The sequence below is a fragment of the Rattus norvegicus genome, chromosome 5 (genome assembly GCF_036323735.1).
Source record: "Rattus norvegicus strain BN/NHsdMcwi chromosome 5, GRCr8, whole genome shotgun sequence".
In the NCBI taxonomy this organism is placed as follows: Eukaryota; Metazoa; Chordata; class Mammalia; order Rodentia; family Muridae; genus Rattus; species Rattus norvegicus.
The window spans coordinates 141,013,349-141,033,405 of NC_086023.1; the positions used below are offsets into that span (position 1 = coordinate 141,013,349).

At 41.4% G+C, this 20,057-nt stretch overlaps 1 protein-coding gene across 31 annotated transcripts in view; it reads right to left on the reverse strand.

Moving 5' to 3' along the window:
- Macf1 (microtubule-actin crosslinking factor 1) overlaps positions 1 to 20,057 on the reverse strand; it is a 325,299-nt gene that overhangs the window by 104,520 nt on the left and 200,722 nt on the right. For 27 of the 31 annotated variants that reach the window (NM_001135758.3, XM_063288002.1, XM_063287999.1 and 24 more), the window contains 7 exons: positions 12,888 to 18,206; positions 11,577 to 11,726; positions 7,967 to 8,182; positions 7,434 to 7,583; positions 5,412 to 5,645; positions 2,862 to 3,011; positions 706 to 939 (listed from right to left, as the gene is read on the reverse strand). In NM_001135758.3, coding sequence (NP_001129230.2) covers positions 706 to 939; positions 2,862 to 3,011; positions 5,412 to 5,645; positions 7,434 to 7,583; positions 7,967 to 8,182; positions 11,577 to 11,726; positions 12,888 to 18,206 — 6,453 coding nt within the window. The remainder of the gene's footprint in view (positions 1 to 705; positions 940 to 2,861; positions 3,012 to 5,411; positions 5,646 to 7,433; positions 7,584 to 7,966; positions 8,183 to 11,576; positions 11,727 to 12,887; positions 18,207 to 20,057) is intronic. The other 4 variants (XM_063288013.1, XM_063288012.1, XM_063288015.1 and 1 more) reach the window with 1 other exon arrangement.

The window sequence follows — 20,057 nt, forward strand, 5'->3', positions numbered from 1 at the left end:
TCATCTTCAGGTGGTTTACTTGCCCTTCTTGTGGTGCCTACCCTCTCTCTCATCAGTACAGAAGTCGTAGGCTGAGAAAAGGATGAGATTCAACCAGCAGTGCCGCATAAACTCACTTCAGACTTCACATTTGTTTTGTTGCAGTTTCTCTGAGTCCCACACACTCTACGCTGTAGCTACACAGCCATCTGGAGACAAAGCCTGTGACCCTGAATGACTCTATAGACAGACATTTTTAAAGACTTATTTATTTATTTTATGTATATGAGTGCTCTGTTTTAATGCTCAGCAAAGGAGGGAATCGGATTCTATTATAGATGGTTGCAAACTACCATGTAGTTGTTGGGACTTGAACTCAGGACTTAAGAAAGAACAGCTATTGCTCTTAACTGCTGAGCCATCTTTCCAGCCCCGTAGATATTATTCTAATGCTTATAGATCACCAATCAATATTCGGGCAAAAAAACCATATACCACCTGCTTTTCCCTTCCAATACCCCAAGCCAAAGTAGAAGCAATAGGTAGAGCTAGCCAGTTTTAATTCTGTTTTTGGTAAAATACACATTTACCAACCACTCCTGATTTAAACTCCTGGGATTTTTGGAAATGAAAAGACTGACTCACAGGTCCGCTCCTAAAGACCTCTTCTGTGACTCTAAAGACTGCCCCAATGTGGCTTTGGAAAACCAATAGCAGACCAGCTACCTTCTCTGTCTCCTGCTGTAAGGCTGACGTCACTGCTTCCTCCAGCTCCTTCTGAGCCTCCCGTGTGCGATCCTGGAGACCCTCATATTGCTCCTTTGCTTGATAAAGTTTTTCTCGAAGAGCTGTCAGCTCCTGAGGGCTCAGCTTGTTCTGGTTCTCTTCTAGGAACCCTTCAATGTCTTTGACAGCAGTGGCAAATGAGGTGGAGTGATTCTGAATGTCACCTTGCAAATCCTAGAGAACAAAGAGAAACAAAGATGACTGTCTTTATCTTTAGTCCTTCCAGTCTTCTGTAAGGATGTCATATATGTACACAAGTGCTGACATTTTGATGATAATTTACTTACGGTTTATACCAAAAGCAAAGAAACAAACAAGCATTCAGTGTTAAATAGCAAATCATTTTTACTTGGCAATGACTTGTCTTTGAAGAGAATTCTTTTTTCTTTTGTTTTTCTTTTTTCTTTTCTTTTCTTTTTTTTTTTTTTCTTTTCTAGACAGGGTTTCTCTGTAGCCCTGGCTACCCTGAAACTAGCTCTGTAGGCCAGGCTGGCCTGGAACTCACCGAGATATACCTGCCTCTGCCTCCCAGTACTGGGATTCAAGCCAGAAGGAGAAAACTGACTCTATTCAGTTGTCACTGACCTCCAAAGCATGATGTGGGACACACAAAATGGGCAAAATGGAGAGAGATGCATTTTCAATAATGATATATAAAAATAAATTTAAATGGTGAGTGGAAGAAACACGAGGATGCTATGATTCTGACAGAGTGAAGCCTGCCAGTCTTGGATGTGAGATCAGCAGTCTTCAGAGTTGTACGTGGAAAGGTTTGAGTTCTCATGATCAACTATGATCTAAAACTATTAAATAGAATTTCATTAAGTTTTTCACATTTCCTAAGTATGCTATTCTGAAATAAGTGATGGAAATTCACTCCTAGTAGGTGTGATGGTAACATTTTAACCCTAGCACTCAGGAGGTGCTCAGTCTTTGAGCTCAAAGCTAGTTTGCTAGTCTACATAGCAAATTCTACACCAACCAAGGCTCCTGTCTAAAAAGTGGGGGTAGGGGGTGGGGTGGAGTGAAGGGAGACTCAGCAGTTAAGAGCATTTCTTCTTGGTGAGGGCCTGAAGTCAATTCCCGGTATGCACATGGCAGTTCACAACCATGCATAACTGCAGATCCAGAAGACCTGACACCTCCACGGGCGCTGCACACATGTGGTCATATATATACATGCACACAGGCAACATATATAATACACCCATATACAGTAAAAAATTTTTCTTAAAATCATTTGCTCTTGCTCTAGTCAGTATGAGATGTGAAGAGCTCCTTTGTCTAGTGCATATAAGCTGTGCATGTTGCTTGCCTATTAGTCACATAGAGGGTCATCTAACGTCATGTGATTCTGGCACTCAGATGCCAAGAGTCCTCACTTCATATAACAATGGCACCAAAGGGCAAGAGGAGTGATGATTTTATTACAGTATATTGTAATAATTGTTCTAATTTTAGTTATGGATTTATCTTTAATTGTGCCTAATTTATATATTAAACTATATTGTCCATATGTTCAGGAACAATGTACATAGCTTTCGGGGACTGAGTGGGAGGCTTGGAAAGTACCCACTCCTTTCTTTAGGGTTTAGCAGAGGGGGAGACTATTCTGGTTATCATCTCTGCTCCCTAACATGGCCTACAAATCCAGGATGATAAGAGCGACATCCTTGTCTCTGATCTCCTGTTCCACTAATCTTCCTCTTATTCTTTGCAGCCCAGCAGAAGGGGCCTCTTTTCAATCCTTGACTACATTCTGCTCAGTTCCCCTCCTACCTGAAGACTGAAGCAGCCCCTACCTGGTACACTTTCTACCTGCTACACCTTCACACACTAACCCCACTTTATACACCACTTCTCAGTTTACCTACACTCTTTGAAGTCAACTTTCTAGTATGCTTTCATATAACTTCATCTTTCTGCATGTAATGGTTAACAGATGTTCCTTTTTGTGCTAATCTGTCTACTTGTCTATCTCTCCCACCAAACTGTAAGTTCATGTCTGCTTACCACTGACATTGCCACTAAGCCCTGTAATGGGGCTTTGGTAGACACTTATTGAAGGAATGACAAGATGATTAATTCACACTGACCTTCAAGTCACTTTGGTTCTGCTGCAGAGCAGAAAGCTCTTGTTGAGAGGCCCTGCCCCGGTGCCTCTCCAGTGCCCTTTCTGCCTGTCTGACCCAGCTGCGGAGATCCTCCAGCTTCTTATGACACGTGTCTTGTTGCTTCTGCAGAGTCTATGTGAAATGCAGAGGGACCAACAAAGAATTAGCTCCACTTTACAGACACAAGTTAATGTCCTGAAATGTGAAACATGATGATTATATATCAAAGATGAAAATATTGGTGGAAAATTGGAATAGGAAAAGGCACAGAAATCATATTCCAGAAGCTCCCCTCATCTGGGCAGCCTGCTCTGTGGGTGTGCAGTTGGAGTGAGTCAGAGACAGTGGTAGTGAGTGCTCCCAGTACAGGTTTGAGTCTGGAAGCTCCTGTGGTGACTGCTGTTACCATCTTTGGAATGGACAACACTGAAGCCAAATGACAGTGGTAATGATGATAAATCTGTTTCTCTGAGAAGTTCTTCCTTTGAAACAAGAGGATTTGCTATATACATTAAGTCAGAAATGTGGAAAAGTAGAAGAATTAGAACAAAAAACCCAAAGAGTCTGGATAATTGATTAGTCAAATGAGGTTCTTAATAATTGAACTGACTTAATAAATCAAATGCCTCACAACTACAGAAGAACCATTAAGTAGAACGATTACATGGCAGGCTTGAGGAGTGTGAGTTGGCTATTTTGAGGAGAAAACTGCCCAAGAATAGGAAATGTCTCAATCTTTTGGATGTCTACACTAATACCACTAGAAAAGTAAGGCCAGAGGGGGCGGGGGATATGTTTCCATGCCTGATCCTTTTCCTATCTGTCATGTCAGTTCCATGACACTTCAGCACCTGACCGAGCAACAGTTGAGCATGATGTGTTCTCCTGATCATCCTAAAAACAGTTTCTACCAGATTGATGGCCTTCTGATGGCCTTCTGATGGCATAGTCACCTGCACTTACAAACAGGTACCCATGCTGGCCCGCACTCCCCCTTTTTATGAAAAACAGAAGGGTACTGGAAGAGAACTCCTAAGAGTTCTTCAGCTGTGAAACAGGATCTTCATGGGTTAGGATGAGTGCAGACTGAATCTGAAAAAAGCAAAGCAAACAAGTTAGCGCACACACTCAGAGCAAATACAGAGAGAGGCAGGCATTTCTGACAAGGTTAGTGCACACTGTGCAATCAATCCCATGTTCAGAATGTTCACATGCATTTCTACTACCTGCTGCAATTAAGCTCAAGGTGGCTCAGACCAGTCTGATATCCACATGATACACTACACTATATAAAGGACTAGGTAAGAGCATTGCACAAGTTCAGGCATGGAGAGCAACCTGAAATATTTCATCAGGATTTATGTCCCTTTCGAAATAGTTGAAATAATGAGACAGTAGCAGGGGTGGAAGACATGGACTAACTTAGTTTTCTTTAAGTTTGGCTCAAAAGCTGAACTATACTTTGCATAATACAGGAGGCCTAAAGACAGATTTTCTGGGCACCACAACAATCACTTGCTGTATACCAATGTAGTCAATGGCAGAGATGACAAAAACATTACTAAAGACAGCCTATGTCTATGATGTTACTAGAAACTGAATTACGTTGAATTTAAGTTTTACAACATGAGACTTATGGTAAGAATCAGTATGATATATATATATATGAAAAGAAACATCAACCCTGCTTTTGTACATTGTCTTCCACTGTAGAAAACTGGGCACATCACATGTAGAAAAGTGCAAGAAAATAAAAACTTAAGTATCCCCAAAACAGAGGCAGCATATGGTGGTTCTTATGCCTTTAATTGAACCATGTGGGCAGAGGCAGGGGGATCTCTGTGAGCTCAAGGCCAACCTGGTCTATACAGAGTGAGCCTGCACTGTGTAGTGAGACACTGTCTGAAAAACAAAACAACAAAAAAAAAAAAAATAACTAAAACAGTATTATTGAGATTAAATTTTTGTCAGCTGTTTGTAGACTGTCAGAGAATCTTATTATGAGTTACTTTAAAAGCCTTTTAATAAACCTGACTTTTCAGAGCCATTTTTATCAGTGTTCAGAGTACCTAGGTGCTCTTCACAGGCTCAGATGAATGCTTGGAAAGCAGCAGGAAGCAGGGCCAGCTACACTTCTTACATGAAAACAGGACATAGTAAGAACAGAGTCTCACTAAAACAAAAATATTTGTACATGCAATTCACACACAAACATATACATTCTCTCATATACATAAAACAAGAGAAAGAGCTAGAAAGAACAGTTCTCGGGTTGGGGATTTAGCTCAGTGCTTGCCTAGGAAGCGCAAGGCCCTGGGTTTGGTCCCCAGCTCCGAAAAAAAGAACCAAAAAAAAAAAAAAAAAAAAAAAAAGAACAGTTCTCTCAGACCAGATCACATTGGCCTGTGCGACATAAAATTTTGAAGTTGGTAAAGCCAGGTTCCTGGAATCATGATAGTTGGAGGCAGGCCAGAAAACCCCCAGAAGATACCCCAAAAGACAAACTGAGCTCAGTTGCTGGTTCAGTCTGACCTTGACCTGAACTTCTTGCTGGACTTGCTGGAGATGGCCCTGCACCACATCCTTCTGAGCTGCAGTGTGTTCCACAAGGCCCTGGAAAGACGTCTGTAATTCACTCAGAAACTGCAGCATTTGCTGATTCTGCTGAAGAGACAAGCCCTGTGGGTGCTCAGAAATAAAGAGCTGAGTATCCAAAGCCAGGGCATCCAGCTGAGACTTCCTTTCGGCTACAGACTGTTTCATATCCTAAGGCAAATGGGGAGAGAAAAAACAAACACCTTTTATTCTCTAGACACAGAAAAGCTACTGGTTTTGAGAATTAAAATTAATATCCTATATTTTATAATTGGTTACACACAGGAGCAATGTCAAGTCTCATTTTTTGCTTTTTGCAAATTCCTCAAACACAGCTCTAATTAAAAGTATGCTTCCATTACTGGACCTGGCTTGACAGCACAGTAAGCTTTCTCTTTTTTTTTGTACTGACAGCTATTCTATTGCTAACTCAAATTTTATGACTTAATTTTTTCATACTTATTTATTTTGGTAGAGCTGGGACCTGAGTCCTTGTGTACAGTGGGCAGCCACTTTTCCACTGAGCTGCACCCTGGCTCTTCTGGATTGTTCAAGAGAATTATTATGCTGTTCAGATTGGCCTTGGACTCATTTTATAGCCCAGAAAGGCCTTGAATTTGTGATTCTTTCAGCTCAGCCTCCCAAGTAGCTGAAATTTGAGGCCAATGCCACCAATCCTGACATAATTAAAACAATTTTTTTTTAGAAAATACAGCATTAATTTCTGATCCAAGACTCGAGAGATGGCTCAGCATTTAAGAGCACCGGATGCTTTTCCAGAGGACCCAGGCTCAATTCCAGCATGGACATGGTAGTAACTCTAGTTCTAGGAGATCCAGTGCCCTCTCTTCCGGCCTTAGTGAGCACAACAAGCACATAGTGACAGACACAAAGAAGGCAAAACAACCTGCAGGTAGGCTTAAGCATCCAGTAAGTAATTGGTAGGGCAATACTGAGGAAACAGGAAACTTACTTTGATTCACCAAGAAACAATTTTTTATTTTTAGGTGGCTGGAGAGATGGATCAGTGGTTCAGAGCACTGACTGTCTCCCAGAGGACCCTGAGCACCTTAACAACATCTGTAACTCTAGTTCCAAGTTCTAGACTCCCTGCTTTGGTCTCAGTGGGGACCTGCATGTATGTGGCACACATACATATACTCAGGTATGAAAAAAATTTCAAAAACTCTTTGGAAAAAAAAGATTCTTTTTTTTTTTTTTTGGTTCTTTTTTTTCGGAGCTGGGGACCGAACCCAGGGCCTTGCGCTTCCTAGGCAAGCGCTCTACCACTGAGCTAAATCCCCAGCCCCGAAAAAAAATATTCTTTTACCTTGTTGCTTTTGTTTTTGTTTTTCAAGACAAGATTTCTCTGGCTATCCTGGAACTCACTTTGTAGACCAGGCTGGCCTCAGACTCATAGACATGCACCTGCCTCTGTCTCCCAAGTGCTGGGATTAAAGGTGTGGGCCACCACCACTTGGTGACTTATTCACTTTTATGTGTATCATAATGTGTGAGTCAGTTAGTTTGGAACTTATTAAGAAGAAAAGCCTCTCTCTAGATCAGGTTGTTTAGAAGTGTGACCTCCTGGCTTGGGTTCCAATGCACCATCCAGCCTACAGAAAAACTTTGCCTTCTTATACTCTAGGTCAACAATGAAAAGCTCTCCACAAATTGTGCAAGACTGGATACCAGGGAAAAGAGAAATAAGAGACAGGCCCTAGCTTCTCAGTATAAAATAGATATAAAATTGGTAATATAAAGCCTACTTTGGGCTCTCAGAGAATAATTTCAAGGAGAAATAGCCACAGGTTCCTGACCTCTAGGAGTATAATAATCTTAAAAATGAAACATAACTCATCTGATTTCTGAAAGGGAGACTTGGACTTTCTAAGAAAGGTTAAGTATACAGACGAATTTGGCAATAAGGACAATGGTGGGAATGGGTGGAGAGCTTACCTCATATCCCTGGAGAGTGGGACTCAGGCTGTCAGCATCAGTTTGAGTGTCACATCCCTTGCTATGCAGAGTAAGACTGGTTCTGTCAACCCAGGCTTTCAGATCTTGAAGTTTGCCTTCTAGCTCCTTGTGCCAATTTAACACTGTGGTCTAGGAAATAAACAGCAAGTCAGACTATACCTCTCCAGCTCTACCCAGGCTTTGTGAGAGTCTTTAGGAATAAAAACAAGCCAGGTACTAGGCTGGAGAAATGCCTGGGTGGTTAAGAGCATTTGCTGCTCTTACAAAGTGCCTGAATTCAGTTCCAAGAGCCCACACCAAGCAACCCACAAACATACTGTAACTCAAGTACCAGGGGATCCAGTACCTTCCCTCTAGCCTCTGCGAGCACCCGCACTCACATGCACATAGCCCTCAGTATACGTATGCATAATTAAAAATAAATCTTCAAAAACAAACTCTCAAAAAAAAAAAAAAAAACAAAAAAACCAAAACCAAAACCAAAACCAATACCCCCAAGCCCACAACAGCACCTTTTTCACTTCCACTGCATTGTGCAGATGGAGGGATCTGGAGCTCCAGGAGTCACGAACAGAGCCTAGAGACTTCTGAAGATTCTTGGCATCCTTCTCTAACGCCTTCAACAGCTGAGCAGGAACTTCTTGTGGCTGACTGATAACAATCTGATCCACACATTCCAATTCCTGACTTACCACGGTAGACAGATCTTTTAATTCCCTGTCTAATACCTGAGGGGAGAGAGTAAAGTTACCCCCAAATCAGGAGAAGTACCATGCCTGGGGATCTGTGGAAGAGCATGTGCCTACCTTTGTTGGAGCCAAAATTCAATCCCCAGTGCAGAGTAGCATTTTTTAAGATTTATTTATTTATTATATATAAGTACATTGTAGCTGTCTTTAGACACATCAGAGAGGGCATTTGATCTCATTACAGATGGTGGGATGCTTGCTGGGATTTGAATGCAGGACCTTTGGAAGAGTAAGTGCTCTTAACCACTAAGTCATCTCTCTAGCCCCAGACTAGCAATTTTACCTTCTGGGTATCAACTGGGTACACATGTGTAGATGAGGTGTCACATCTACATAGGACTTAAAAGATGGTTTTTATGTAGGCTCCTCAGTTTAATCACTAATCAACTGACATCCCTCAGCATTGAACAACATGGATTGCTTTGTCTGAGCCACCAAACAGAAATAGGAGAGTGGTTAGGCCTTAGATTCAGGTTTCTAACTTAGTGTAATACTCTGTCCTTGACTCCTCTCTAAGACCATCAATTTTCCTTTTCCCAGGCAGCTAACATATAGAATTAATGTGCTTCAAGGGAAAATAACCAAAAAGACGACTCTTTCCATCCAAATTCTAAGGGGAAAGAACCAAAAAATATAAAAATACCTGAAAGCAGTCTCCCCCTCAGCTGTTCCATCAATAATAGTCTTACTTCCCAACAGAGAGGCCAGCAGTGGGTGGTGGGAGAGTGAAACAGTGTTTTGAGGCATAGCCTCACTACCCTGTTAGCTACCTACTCACACTGCACACTGGACATTGAAAAACAAGGCAAACTTCTGCAGGCTCCATTGCCTCATTTTCACCTTCGGTTTCAATGAGCAGCTTGTTTCCCTTTCAAGGCTGCCTTTGATCCTTTCTAATGTTCTCAAGAGCCTGCTTCTATTACCAATTTCTCCTCCCTTACCTTCTCCAAAATCCACCAAAAACTTTTCTTAGTCATACTATGTCCTACCTCTTTTCCGCCTGCAACACAAACACTTCAGTAATCACCTGTCATCTCATTTAAAATCTTACACTCCATGGAAACCGTTTGTTTTTTTAACTAAGGTCACCTATGAATTAGTCTTCCCTGGACTCAGTATCTCAGCCCTCTGTTCTTCCTAGAGGCCTTTCTTTCAGTTTCTTGGAGTTCTTTGGACAACTGAAATAGGACTAGGAATATGGCTCAGTAGGTAAGAGCACTTGGTTGAGGAAGCATGAAGACCTGAGTTCAAATCCTATAGTCCCACATAGAAAGCTGGGCATGGCCATGAACACATTGCAACCCTAGTGTTGCAGAGAGAGATGGAGAACAAGAAGATTGCTGGGGTTTGTTGGTTGGCATCCTAGTTCCAAGTTCAGTGAAAGACCTTTCCGAAGGGTATAAGATGAAGGGTGATAGAGCAGGACAAGGAAATACATCTCTGGCCCACTTGTGAGTGCACTCAGATATACACAACCACATGTACATCTACACACATACAAAAGAAAAAGAAAAAAAAAGCCCACTAAAACCAACCACCCCACCTAAGTATAGGTGGTTTTACTTCTGAAATTGTGAGTTTTTTGGTTACACACACACACACACACACACACACACACACACACACGCATGAACACCTGGAGTGTCATCTTCAGGAGTTCTATTTACCTCCTTTGAATCAAGGTCTTTCATTGATCTGGAACCCACCATTTAGGATAGCAGCCTAGTGAGCTGCTATAGGAATCCTCTTATTTCTGCCTCCCCTAGGCTGGGATTACAAATGTATCCCAATGTACCTGGCTTTTGTTTTGGCAAGACACAGTTTCACTGTGTAGGCCTGCTGGCCTGGAACTCACTAGGTAGACCACACTGGCCTCACCTTGTGGTCATCCTTCTGCCTTTCTTAGTAAAAGGATTACAGGCAAATAAATTCTCATACCCAGCTACAAATGTAAGTAACACACTTCCGATTTTCTCAGCAGGAAAGCACAAGCATTATAGGGCTGGATAGATAGCTCAGCAGGCAAGAGCACTTACTGCTCCTAGCACCAATGTTGGGCAACTTACAACTACCTGTGTTAACTCTAGCTATGGCCTCCATTGGTACCTACAATCACATGCACACACTCACACATACACATATATACATACACATACATAATAGCAAAATTTATTTACCTCATACTGATGGAGTGTCCTTAGATCTCTGTTCTAGAGAGTTTCAATTATACTTTTTCAATATTATTATTAATGTTATAGTCTTTTAAATGGTGCTATTTATTTATTGATTGATTGATTGAGTTTGCATGCACTACAGTGCAAACACAGTGTGGAGGTCAGAGAACAACATGCAGAAATTCCTTCTCTCCTACTACACAGGTCCACAGGTCCTAGAGATTGTTAAACTCAGGTCTATAGGCTTGACAGCAAGTACTTTTATCCATTAAGATGTTTCACTGACACAAATTGCCTAAAAAGTTGCCTATAAGCCTACATGCAGAGATGGGACTGATAAATATAGACTTCACTGAGGGGATGGGGTTGGGCCCAACACTTGGGAAATCATTTCCATTATCACCATTAGGTCTTTGATTTCCATGGGTGGGTGGGACAAATCATGGAAGGTCAAATGAAAATGAAGCCCATGAGTTAATCACCTTCATCTAATCCTATGACTTCTGAAAAGAACCCTTGCCTTCAACTGTGTCTTTCTATAGAGTCTAAGCAGATGTTCTCTTCAGAAGACAACCTTTAGTCTTCTAGAAGTAGGAGATAAACATGTGTAACGGCTATGCTACTGAAACAAGCTGGCAATCTGTATGTCTGCTTGCTTCTTATACTTTAACCAACTGTTTGCATACGATCTGATTTCCGGTGTTACCATAAAGAGGCTTGAAGGACTCATGCAATGTAACGTCACCTACTGAGGTCTAGGAGCTAGCATTCTCAGGTGAGCTAAAAGTAGACCTTTTAGAAAATTTAATATCTTATTATTAATATTTGTGTGTGTGTGTGTGTGTGTGTGTGTGTGTGTGTGTGTGTGTGTGAAGGCCTTGCAGTACTGGGATTAAAGGTATGTATTGCCATGCCCAGCTTACTTCAAATTTCTTCGCACTGCTTTTGAACTTAACTTCATTAAATCAAAGGTCATATAGGTAGCACATGTCTATCCAATGTATATTCAAATATGATTCTTAAAAATCTTACCTTTTCTAGCCCAGTATATCCTACAAATACCTAACAGGAGTTGAAGATTTTCTTTCAATGGGAGAGAGTGAAAGGCAGGTTCTTATAAACCTTGAAATCTTCAGGGTAGCTAGCTAGAGGCCACCATCTGGAAGCCAGTGGGCATGGAGGAATGTTTGGGTACATACCTTGGCCTGACCCAGCAGATCTTGCAGCTCTGCCACACTAAGTTCCAAAGGTTGAATCTGTTTGGTTCTCATTTCAATGTCCCGTAACAGGGACAGATAGGAGACCAATTTCTCATCATGTTCTAAACAAAGTCTCCGGGTAAACACATTCTGTCAAACCAAAGTAAAATTCATGAAGTTCTGTTGTTTTCCTTAAAGTCAGCTTTTAAAATAGAAGCAATTTTTACTACACATAAGACAGGATGAAATACGTTCTGCCTGAGCCATTTCTAAGCAATAGACAAAATCATTTTATTGACTTCCTCAGGATGCTTATAATTATCAATAAATATCACTTAAAAACACTTCTAAAAGCCATTCTGATTTCAAGTAACATCACTTTAATATTTCAAATTAGTTCAGTGTTTTTAATTTTAGAACTCTCAGACTAGAGATAGATCTCAGCAGTATATGATTACATAGGAAGTCCTGAGTTCAATGCTAGAATTACAAAAATAAAAACAGTGAACAAAAACTCTGGCAATATTTAGAGACATTCACAGGCAATGCCTAATTTTCCAACAACTATATTATGGATAAGTGAACTAATAACTTAAGAGAATTAGCTGACACACAAAATAAATATCTATGTATATATGTGTGTGACTTTTGTATCCAGTTAAGAGTTAGAGCGTAAGCTAGGGTTGAGGATATATAGCTCAGTCGTAGTAGAGCACTTGTTCAGGAAGCATTAAAAAAAAATCATAGCATTAAAGCTATTTATATCTTTTGTTTGTTTGTTTGTTTGTTTGTTTGTTTGGAAACATGGTCTCTCTCTGTATCCATGGCTGTCTGTAGACCAGGCTGGCCTTAAACTCAGGAATCCACGTGACTCTACCTCCTGAGTGCTAACACTACTTATAGTTTGGAAACTAGTATCCTCTGGCAAACTAAAAGCAGACCTTATTATTTTTCTTTTTTAAATGGATTTATTTCTTATTATTATTAGGGTGTGTGTGTGTAAAAACCAACTACTAAGCCTGTGTGTGTGTGTGTCTGTGTGTGTGTGTGTGTGTGTGTGTGTGTGTGTGTGTGTTTGTGTGTGTAAAAACCAACTACTAAGCCAGAGAAATGATGGTGTGTGTCTTTAATCCCAGAATGGGAGGCAAGAGGATTGCCACAAATTGGAGGCCTCCCTGAGGATACATAGTGAGCATCAGGCCAGCTGGGGTCACATAGTTAAACACTGTTTGAAAACCAAATCAAAAGTAACCAAACAAAAATAGCCCCCAAACTCTAATAAAACGGAACCCAACACATTGGGATACTTGCCTGAGTTGCTCTGCAAGGTGCTGGCTTTACACCCTCACTCCCCTTCCCACTAGGTGTAGCCATGCAGGAGGCTCGCTCATCTCCAGGGAGCTCTTTGTGCTTCTCCTTAGGTATCTGCTCATCCACCTTCAATGGAGAACATGGCAGGGACAGTGGCATCTCCTCCCTCATTTCGGGAGTGGTGGCAATAATGACTGTGTCATGCTGCTTTGTATTCTCACTCTGTGCTGTCCCTGCGGGCAGTTTCTCCGGAAGAAGAGATGCCAAGGTTCTGGGTCCTCTTTGAGCCACTCTGTCCTTAGAGGACCCTCTGTGACCTTCTGCGTCTCTAACTAGGGGATTTACCACTTCTAGAAATTTTACTTCCTGGGTTGTTGTTATTTTTGATTTCTGATGTCCACTAAACTCACGATCTGCTCTGCTATCCTCATGAAGAGCCTTTATATCTGAGGAATCTAGATAACCGAGTCCTTCCGTGTCTAGAGTGGAAACTGTGCTTTCTTTCAGTTTATGGGCTCTTGTTGAGTCCATAGGTATTTCTTGAAGTAACTTTTCTTTATAATTTTTGGATGGGAAAATCCTATCTTTGGTCTCTGCAGTCTTAGATGTAATACTCAGGTCTTGTTCATCAGTAGTCTCCTGTCTTGTGGTAATTTGGGCAGCCATGGGACCTTTGGAAATGCAGGGCATGTCAGAAATATGGGATTCTCCATCTGATTCCTGGGAGTTCAGTCTTTCAGGTCTTGGAATCTCAGAAGAGAATGGTTCCTTCTGGACAATACTAGCAGTTTCTTGAGATAACTTTTCTCTTTGTTTTAAAATCGAGCAGAGGTTGACAGTTTTCGTTTCCCCTTCGCTGAAGAACATCAAAGCATTTTGATTTTCTAGGGAAGCATCTTTGAATGTCATCTGGGAAGGGAAGCCTTCGGTTTTACAAACAAGAGAAAAGTCCTTTTCTCTACCACCTTCTTTTCCCCTGTCATTTCCAATTGTCTTCATAGGCTGGCTCTTTACAAAGGAGCCATGTTCGTCACCAATTGTAACTTCCTGGTCCAACTCTTCCTCAGAAGGACCTGCTGCCACTTTGTTTGTTTGGACTCTTTCCTCTCCACCCGTCTCTCTCCTTCCTCTCCTACCAACTTCCACATTCGCTGCCTGCACACTCGACAGTTTGCCTGCTGGTTCATGCTTAGATTCTTGTCCTTTCGAACCCACTCTCCCTGGACAGTCTCTTGCTTCTCCAGCATCCAGGCCTGGGGTTGACCGATTTACGTGAGGAGTCATCTTCATTCGTGCTACTGCTTCCTCCTGCTCTACCTCTGGACTCCTGGCTTCCTCTATGAGTTTCAAATCAGAAGATCCTGAGCAGGGATGCGTCACCAAAACTTGGTGTGTAGATTCACCCTCAAGACCACCAGGACTTACGATGCTGGCAGATACTTCATTGTCTGAAGAAGCCTTCTCCTCGTCTTGACGCTGGCCTTCCATCTCTACTGAAATCTTCTTGCCCTTTCCTACCTTTACCCCATAAGAAACCCTTACGTTAGCCTTTTCTTGAGCACACTGACTTCCAACTTGTAACACTCCCTCATGTTTCTCTTTATCATAACTCTCCCTGGTGGCCTTCCTAAACTCATTTCTTAGAAATTCACCCTTTAATTCACATACTCCAGTCCCACCTTGCTTTCCTAAGGTATCTGCTTGGATCATAGTTGCCAGTTCAGGGCTAATCAACCTTTTCTCAACAGCATCATTTAAAGTCACTCTTTGATCATTATATATATCAATAATTCCTCCAGTTAACACTTGATGGGATGCAATAATCCTGGCCATGTTTTCATCTATGAGTTTCTGTTCTAAAGCTGATGCCAATGTCACTCTTTTTCCTGTGGCCATATCTATGATTCCACCAGTGTTCGCCTGAGCTTCCAAAACCTTCAACATAGACCCAAAGTCTACTTTTCCACGCTGAATTGCTTCAGATGGTGTTAGCACTTTGTTGCTCATCTCATCTTTAATATCAGAGAGTGGAATTACTTCGAGATATCTCCATCCAGATTCAATGTCAATCCTACATTTCTTTACCAATTCTGAGTAGGGAATTGTTGTGCAGCTCTCAGGATCTATAACCCCATGTATCACTCTCGAAGGCAATGCTGTTTTATTAGCTAAGGATTCTTCTTTGTTAGCTTTTACCGAGGTCAATTTCTGGCCATAAATGAGATCCCCCAAGTTTTCACTAAAGTCCAGAATCTCTTGGATTTCTCTTTTCAAGTCTGGAGAAACAAGATCTAATTTTATGGCTTCTGAGAAGGAAAGAGCTTCCTTTGTTTGAGGATGAAAAAATTGATGGTGGTTAAAGTTCTCAACTTTTCTGAGCTGCCTGGCTACATCTTCACCAATCATGCCATGTTTAAAGGCATTATCAACAGAGAGTCTCAAGCCAGATATATGATGAATGATACCACCATCAAGTACTTGCTTAGTCAACTGATAAATAGCTTCTTCTCTCTCTATAAGACCTCTATCAATGGACTGCAAGACTGTTAATGGTGCTTTACTTTCAGGGTCCAGAAGTCCTGTTGTTTCCATCTGTAGCCCAATTAATCTCTCTTTAACCGCCTTTTCAGCACCTCTGCCTTTGGTAGCCTTTTCCAGATTGATAAGTTCTGTCTGGTCAGTAGTGTCTACCAAACCAAGATTTGAGGCCAAAGTTACTGAAAGCCTTTTGCCTCGTTTCAGGTCAACAATTCCACCAGTTATCACCTGTCCCTCTAAAATTCTTGTGGCTGTCTCCTTGTCAAGAAGTCCAGCTGCTACAGCCTCCTGTACAGAGCACAGTGAGTGGGTCCTAGGGTCTAAGATACCACTTATAGCTTTGTCTGACATAAGGACATTACATAATAATTTCTCGTCCATTAGACCTTCGTCAATGACTTCTTCAGTTGTCAAAGATTCACATGTCTGGGAGTCGAAGAAGCCCCGAAACATGTTCAATTTCCCCATAAGTTTCACAGCAGTATGGCTAGACACAAGGCCTTGGGCTATTGCTTCATTTAGTAAGAGTTTCTGACCTGTTTCTTCATGAAAGATACCACCATCCTGTAGCTGTGCAGATAATGTACTTAAGGTAGCATCTTCAAAAGGAGAACTACACAACAAGGAAGGCTCATCACCATTATCTTCTGTATCAGCCTTTTCTAAAACCACCATCTGACCATCTGGAACACTCTGTCCTTCTTGGCTTTGTTTGTGGCTACCCTTAACCAAAAGTGTTTCATTTAACTCTTTCTCATCGTATTCTGACTTAAATTCTGATTTCAAACTTACAGAAGCATCTACCTGAACTTGTGAAGTTTTATTTTGAGACTTTGTGAGTGGTATTCCAGTTTCACTTGGAATATGGTCAGCTTTGACAGTCTTCACTTGTTCTTTGTGACGTGTAAATGAAGACTTTGTGGGAGCTTGGCATTTTGACTTCTCAGTAGAAAGGTCCTTGTCAAGCACCAAGGACATATCTTCAGATCCCTCAGGACATTCTACAAGGAGGGGATCACTGCTGACATTTTCCTCGCTAAACATTTCTGTTTGCTCTTCCTTTCTACTTCCTAACAATGGACTTTGTAGCTCTAATTTGACTTTATTGATGACCTTCAAACTGCCAACATTTTCAGTAATGGCTCCTTGTTCTCCCACAAACAGCTCCCTTTCAGGACTCTCTGCAGAAGAGCACTCTCTTCCTATGACAGACCTCTCACCTTTTGCTTGAGTACAGTTTTCCTGACTGGGATAGCCCTTGCTCTGAGAAGGAAACTGGGATTCACAGGGCTTCCTAGCACTGGAAATTTGGGAGATAGTCCCAGGATCCAATTCTTGTAAATCCTTAGAAGTGTCGAGTCTTTGAGGCTGAATTTCAAATACTTCTGGAAGACCTACTTGATACTCATCTCTGGATGTTAGCATCTCCACCAGCTCTTGATCCAGTAGAAGCAGCCTCTGTCCAGTGTGTGCATTAATGTAGCTGTGAGTCATCAGCTGAAACAGCAGCTTCTCTTCACGGCTGGTTCTTCCCTCTCTTTGGCACGACAGAGGTGGTTTCCCAGCAGCAACGCCTACTTTGCTTTGCTCTGCAGAGTCTGCTAGTTGTATGTGGGGCCTCATGTCAGGGATACAGACTGACCTTAAGTTATTGGCAAGATCTTTATCTAGGATACCACTCTCTGTTGCTTTTTCCCAGGACCAAACCTCTGTGATTGTTGGTAGAAAAAGAGCCTCAATTTGCTGTCGGTTATGGAGGATTTTATGTGCTAATTCATTAGACACAATACCTTGTTCTAGAGCATCTGTAATTGGGAGGATCTCTCCAGATTCAGGCAACAGTAACCCCATAAATGACCAGAGGGATTCCAGAATTACAAGAGCAATCTTAGCAGCTACTAGATTATTGGTCACTGCTTCGTCAATAGTCATTCTTTCTCCTGTGGCGGTGTCAATGATGCCTCCTGTCTGAAGCTGCCTTATAAGAATAGCACAGGCCATATCTTGGTCAATCAAATTATGTCTCACAGCCTCTTCCGCTGTAAGTCTGTGTCCTGTTCTTGGATCCACTATGCCACCAGCAAACAGCTGAGCTTCCAGTAACCGGACAGTGACCTGCCTATCTATCAGCCCTTCCTGAACAGCACGGAAAATGCTAACTTTCCCACCTGATTTCAAGCTAACCATTCCCCCTGCCAACTGCTTGACAGGCAACAATTTTAACCCTGACTCTTGATGGCTGATACATCGCTGCATCAGTTCCAGCAAGCCAACTTTTTCGGCTGTGTTGGGGTCTATCAAATTCTTGGATGTTCTCAGGTGAGACTGTAATTCTGAATGAAGCCATGATGCAATGAAGCCTTGATGAAAAGCTTCTTCCAGATTAATATAGTTCTCACTTGGTGGGAGACTGAAACCTCCAGTTGCCAGGTGAACTTCTAAGACTTTCAGTCCAAATCTCTCACTGACTATTTTCTTTTCAATTGCTTCCACCACAGAAAGGGAGCCTTGGGTCCCTGTAAGACTACTTATTAAAGACAGAGAATCCCTTAGTCCTAGGAGGTGTTGGTACATTGGAAGGCTAATGAGATTTCTGGTGAGGCCCTCTTCCAAAGAGAGCTTTTCACTGTTCTCAGGAGCAATGAGGCCAGACATGATAACCTGGGATTCCAGGAGCACAAGGCCTGTGTCTTGGTCAATGAGGCCCTTTTGCATGGCTCTGAAGATGGGGAATATCTCCACTGTGCCTAGGTCAATCACCCCAGCAACTGCTCTGCAACCCTAAAAGAAAGAATTAAAACAAAAATTGAATCAGAATCAATGATAAAAAGTATAAGTGTTGAAAGAGAACCAGAGTAGATGAAATTCTGATCACAAGAAAAACCTACCCGGAGTAAGCCCCGACCTGTATGAAATATCAAAATGCAAGCCAGACCATTCATGCTAGGAAGTAATTTTTCTAAACTGCCAAATGTTTAACAGAGCCAGAAGTTCACAGATTGCTTAAAGGACGACAGGCAGCAGTAAGCATATCTGAGTAACACGCTTTATTTACAAAGAAGCACGCAGTGGAAAGAGAATAGCTTCTTAGAAAACAATCGTCTTATTTATTTATTCATTTATTATCTATCTATCTATCTATCTATCTATCTATCTATCTACCTACCTACCTACCTACCGTATAGGGTGTGTGTGTGTATGCATGCATGTAGGCATTTAAGAGACACAGCACTCATGTGTAAATCAGAGGACAACTAGTGGGAATTCGGTCTGTCCTTCCATCTTGTGGGCCTGGTAGTATTTTTACTTGTTGAGCCACACTGCTTGTCTTAGACGGCTAAAAGATTTTGTTTTTTTACTTTTTAAAATTGTGTGTATGGGTGCAGATGAGTGCAGGTGTCCTACGAGCCCAAAGGTCTATTAGTCAAGCAATGTGTGCTTGAGAATTAACTCTCTAGGAGGCCCATGCTAGGAAGACCTGAAAGAGCAAGTCAAGGGTGAAACAGATTGTGAAAACCACGAGAGTCACTGCTTCCAGTCCAGGCTAAAATAGGTGATGTAAGAGCTATGATGACTTAGAATATTGAGGGCTGACATAGAATCTTCACAATGATCCTTTAAAAGATTAATCTCAGTTTGCATGTAAGAACATGAGACACACTATGTAACAAAACAAGTGAGTTCCAGAAACAAACATGGTCTCAAATCTTTTGAGGATATATATATATATATATATATATATATATATATATATATGTATATATTGTTTCTCTAGATAGTTCTGGAAAGTATGAAAAGTAAAGTCACACCTTAAATAGTAGTTAGTCTTTAAATTCAGAGAATAAGGTAAACCTTATACATTGTTAAAATTACCTTTGTAAATTCCAGAATCACCTGCTGAAGACTTCTCAATTTAAAGCCTTTTATTTCAAATTTCATATCATTTAAAGAGTTTAGCCACTTGACTGCATGATCACTTGCATTGAGCTCTGTTTACAGCTCTTTTTCCTTTTGTTTGTTTTCTGAGACAGGGTCTCACTATGAAACTCGGACTGTCCTGGTTGGTATAAACTGTATGGAGTAGGCTGGCCTCAAACTTCCCAGCAGCAGATTCCTGCCTCTGCCTCCACAGTGATGGGATTAAGAGCAGACACCACCATGCTCGTCATTCATTGTCTCTCTTTGGGCAGTATTTTCTTAGATTTTTTTTTAAATTCATAACTTATTCCTACATAATCCAGACTTAATTGTCAGCCACTTCCCTGTCTACTAACAAGTGCGCTTTGTTTCTATTCTCAGTGACAGGTAAACTATATTAAAAGCGTAGTTTTTCTCTACATGAATAGGAACAGTATCTGCAATGCAATCAACAGTGAGCAAATAAACAGATAGCATGTAAGAAAACCTTTAACACTATTAGGCCATAGCTTCCCCTTTAAAGACGGAGCAAGGACTTCAAGCTTGAGGACTGCACATAAGAATGAGAATGGATAACAAAGAGGGATTTGGCTCATTTCTCCACTTCATTGTATATGCCCAATTAATGGCAGAATTCATCACACTACAAAGTATATTATTTGTTCTTCTCCCCAGTCTTTAATTTCTGTATTGCAGGGTTCAATTTATATAACT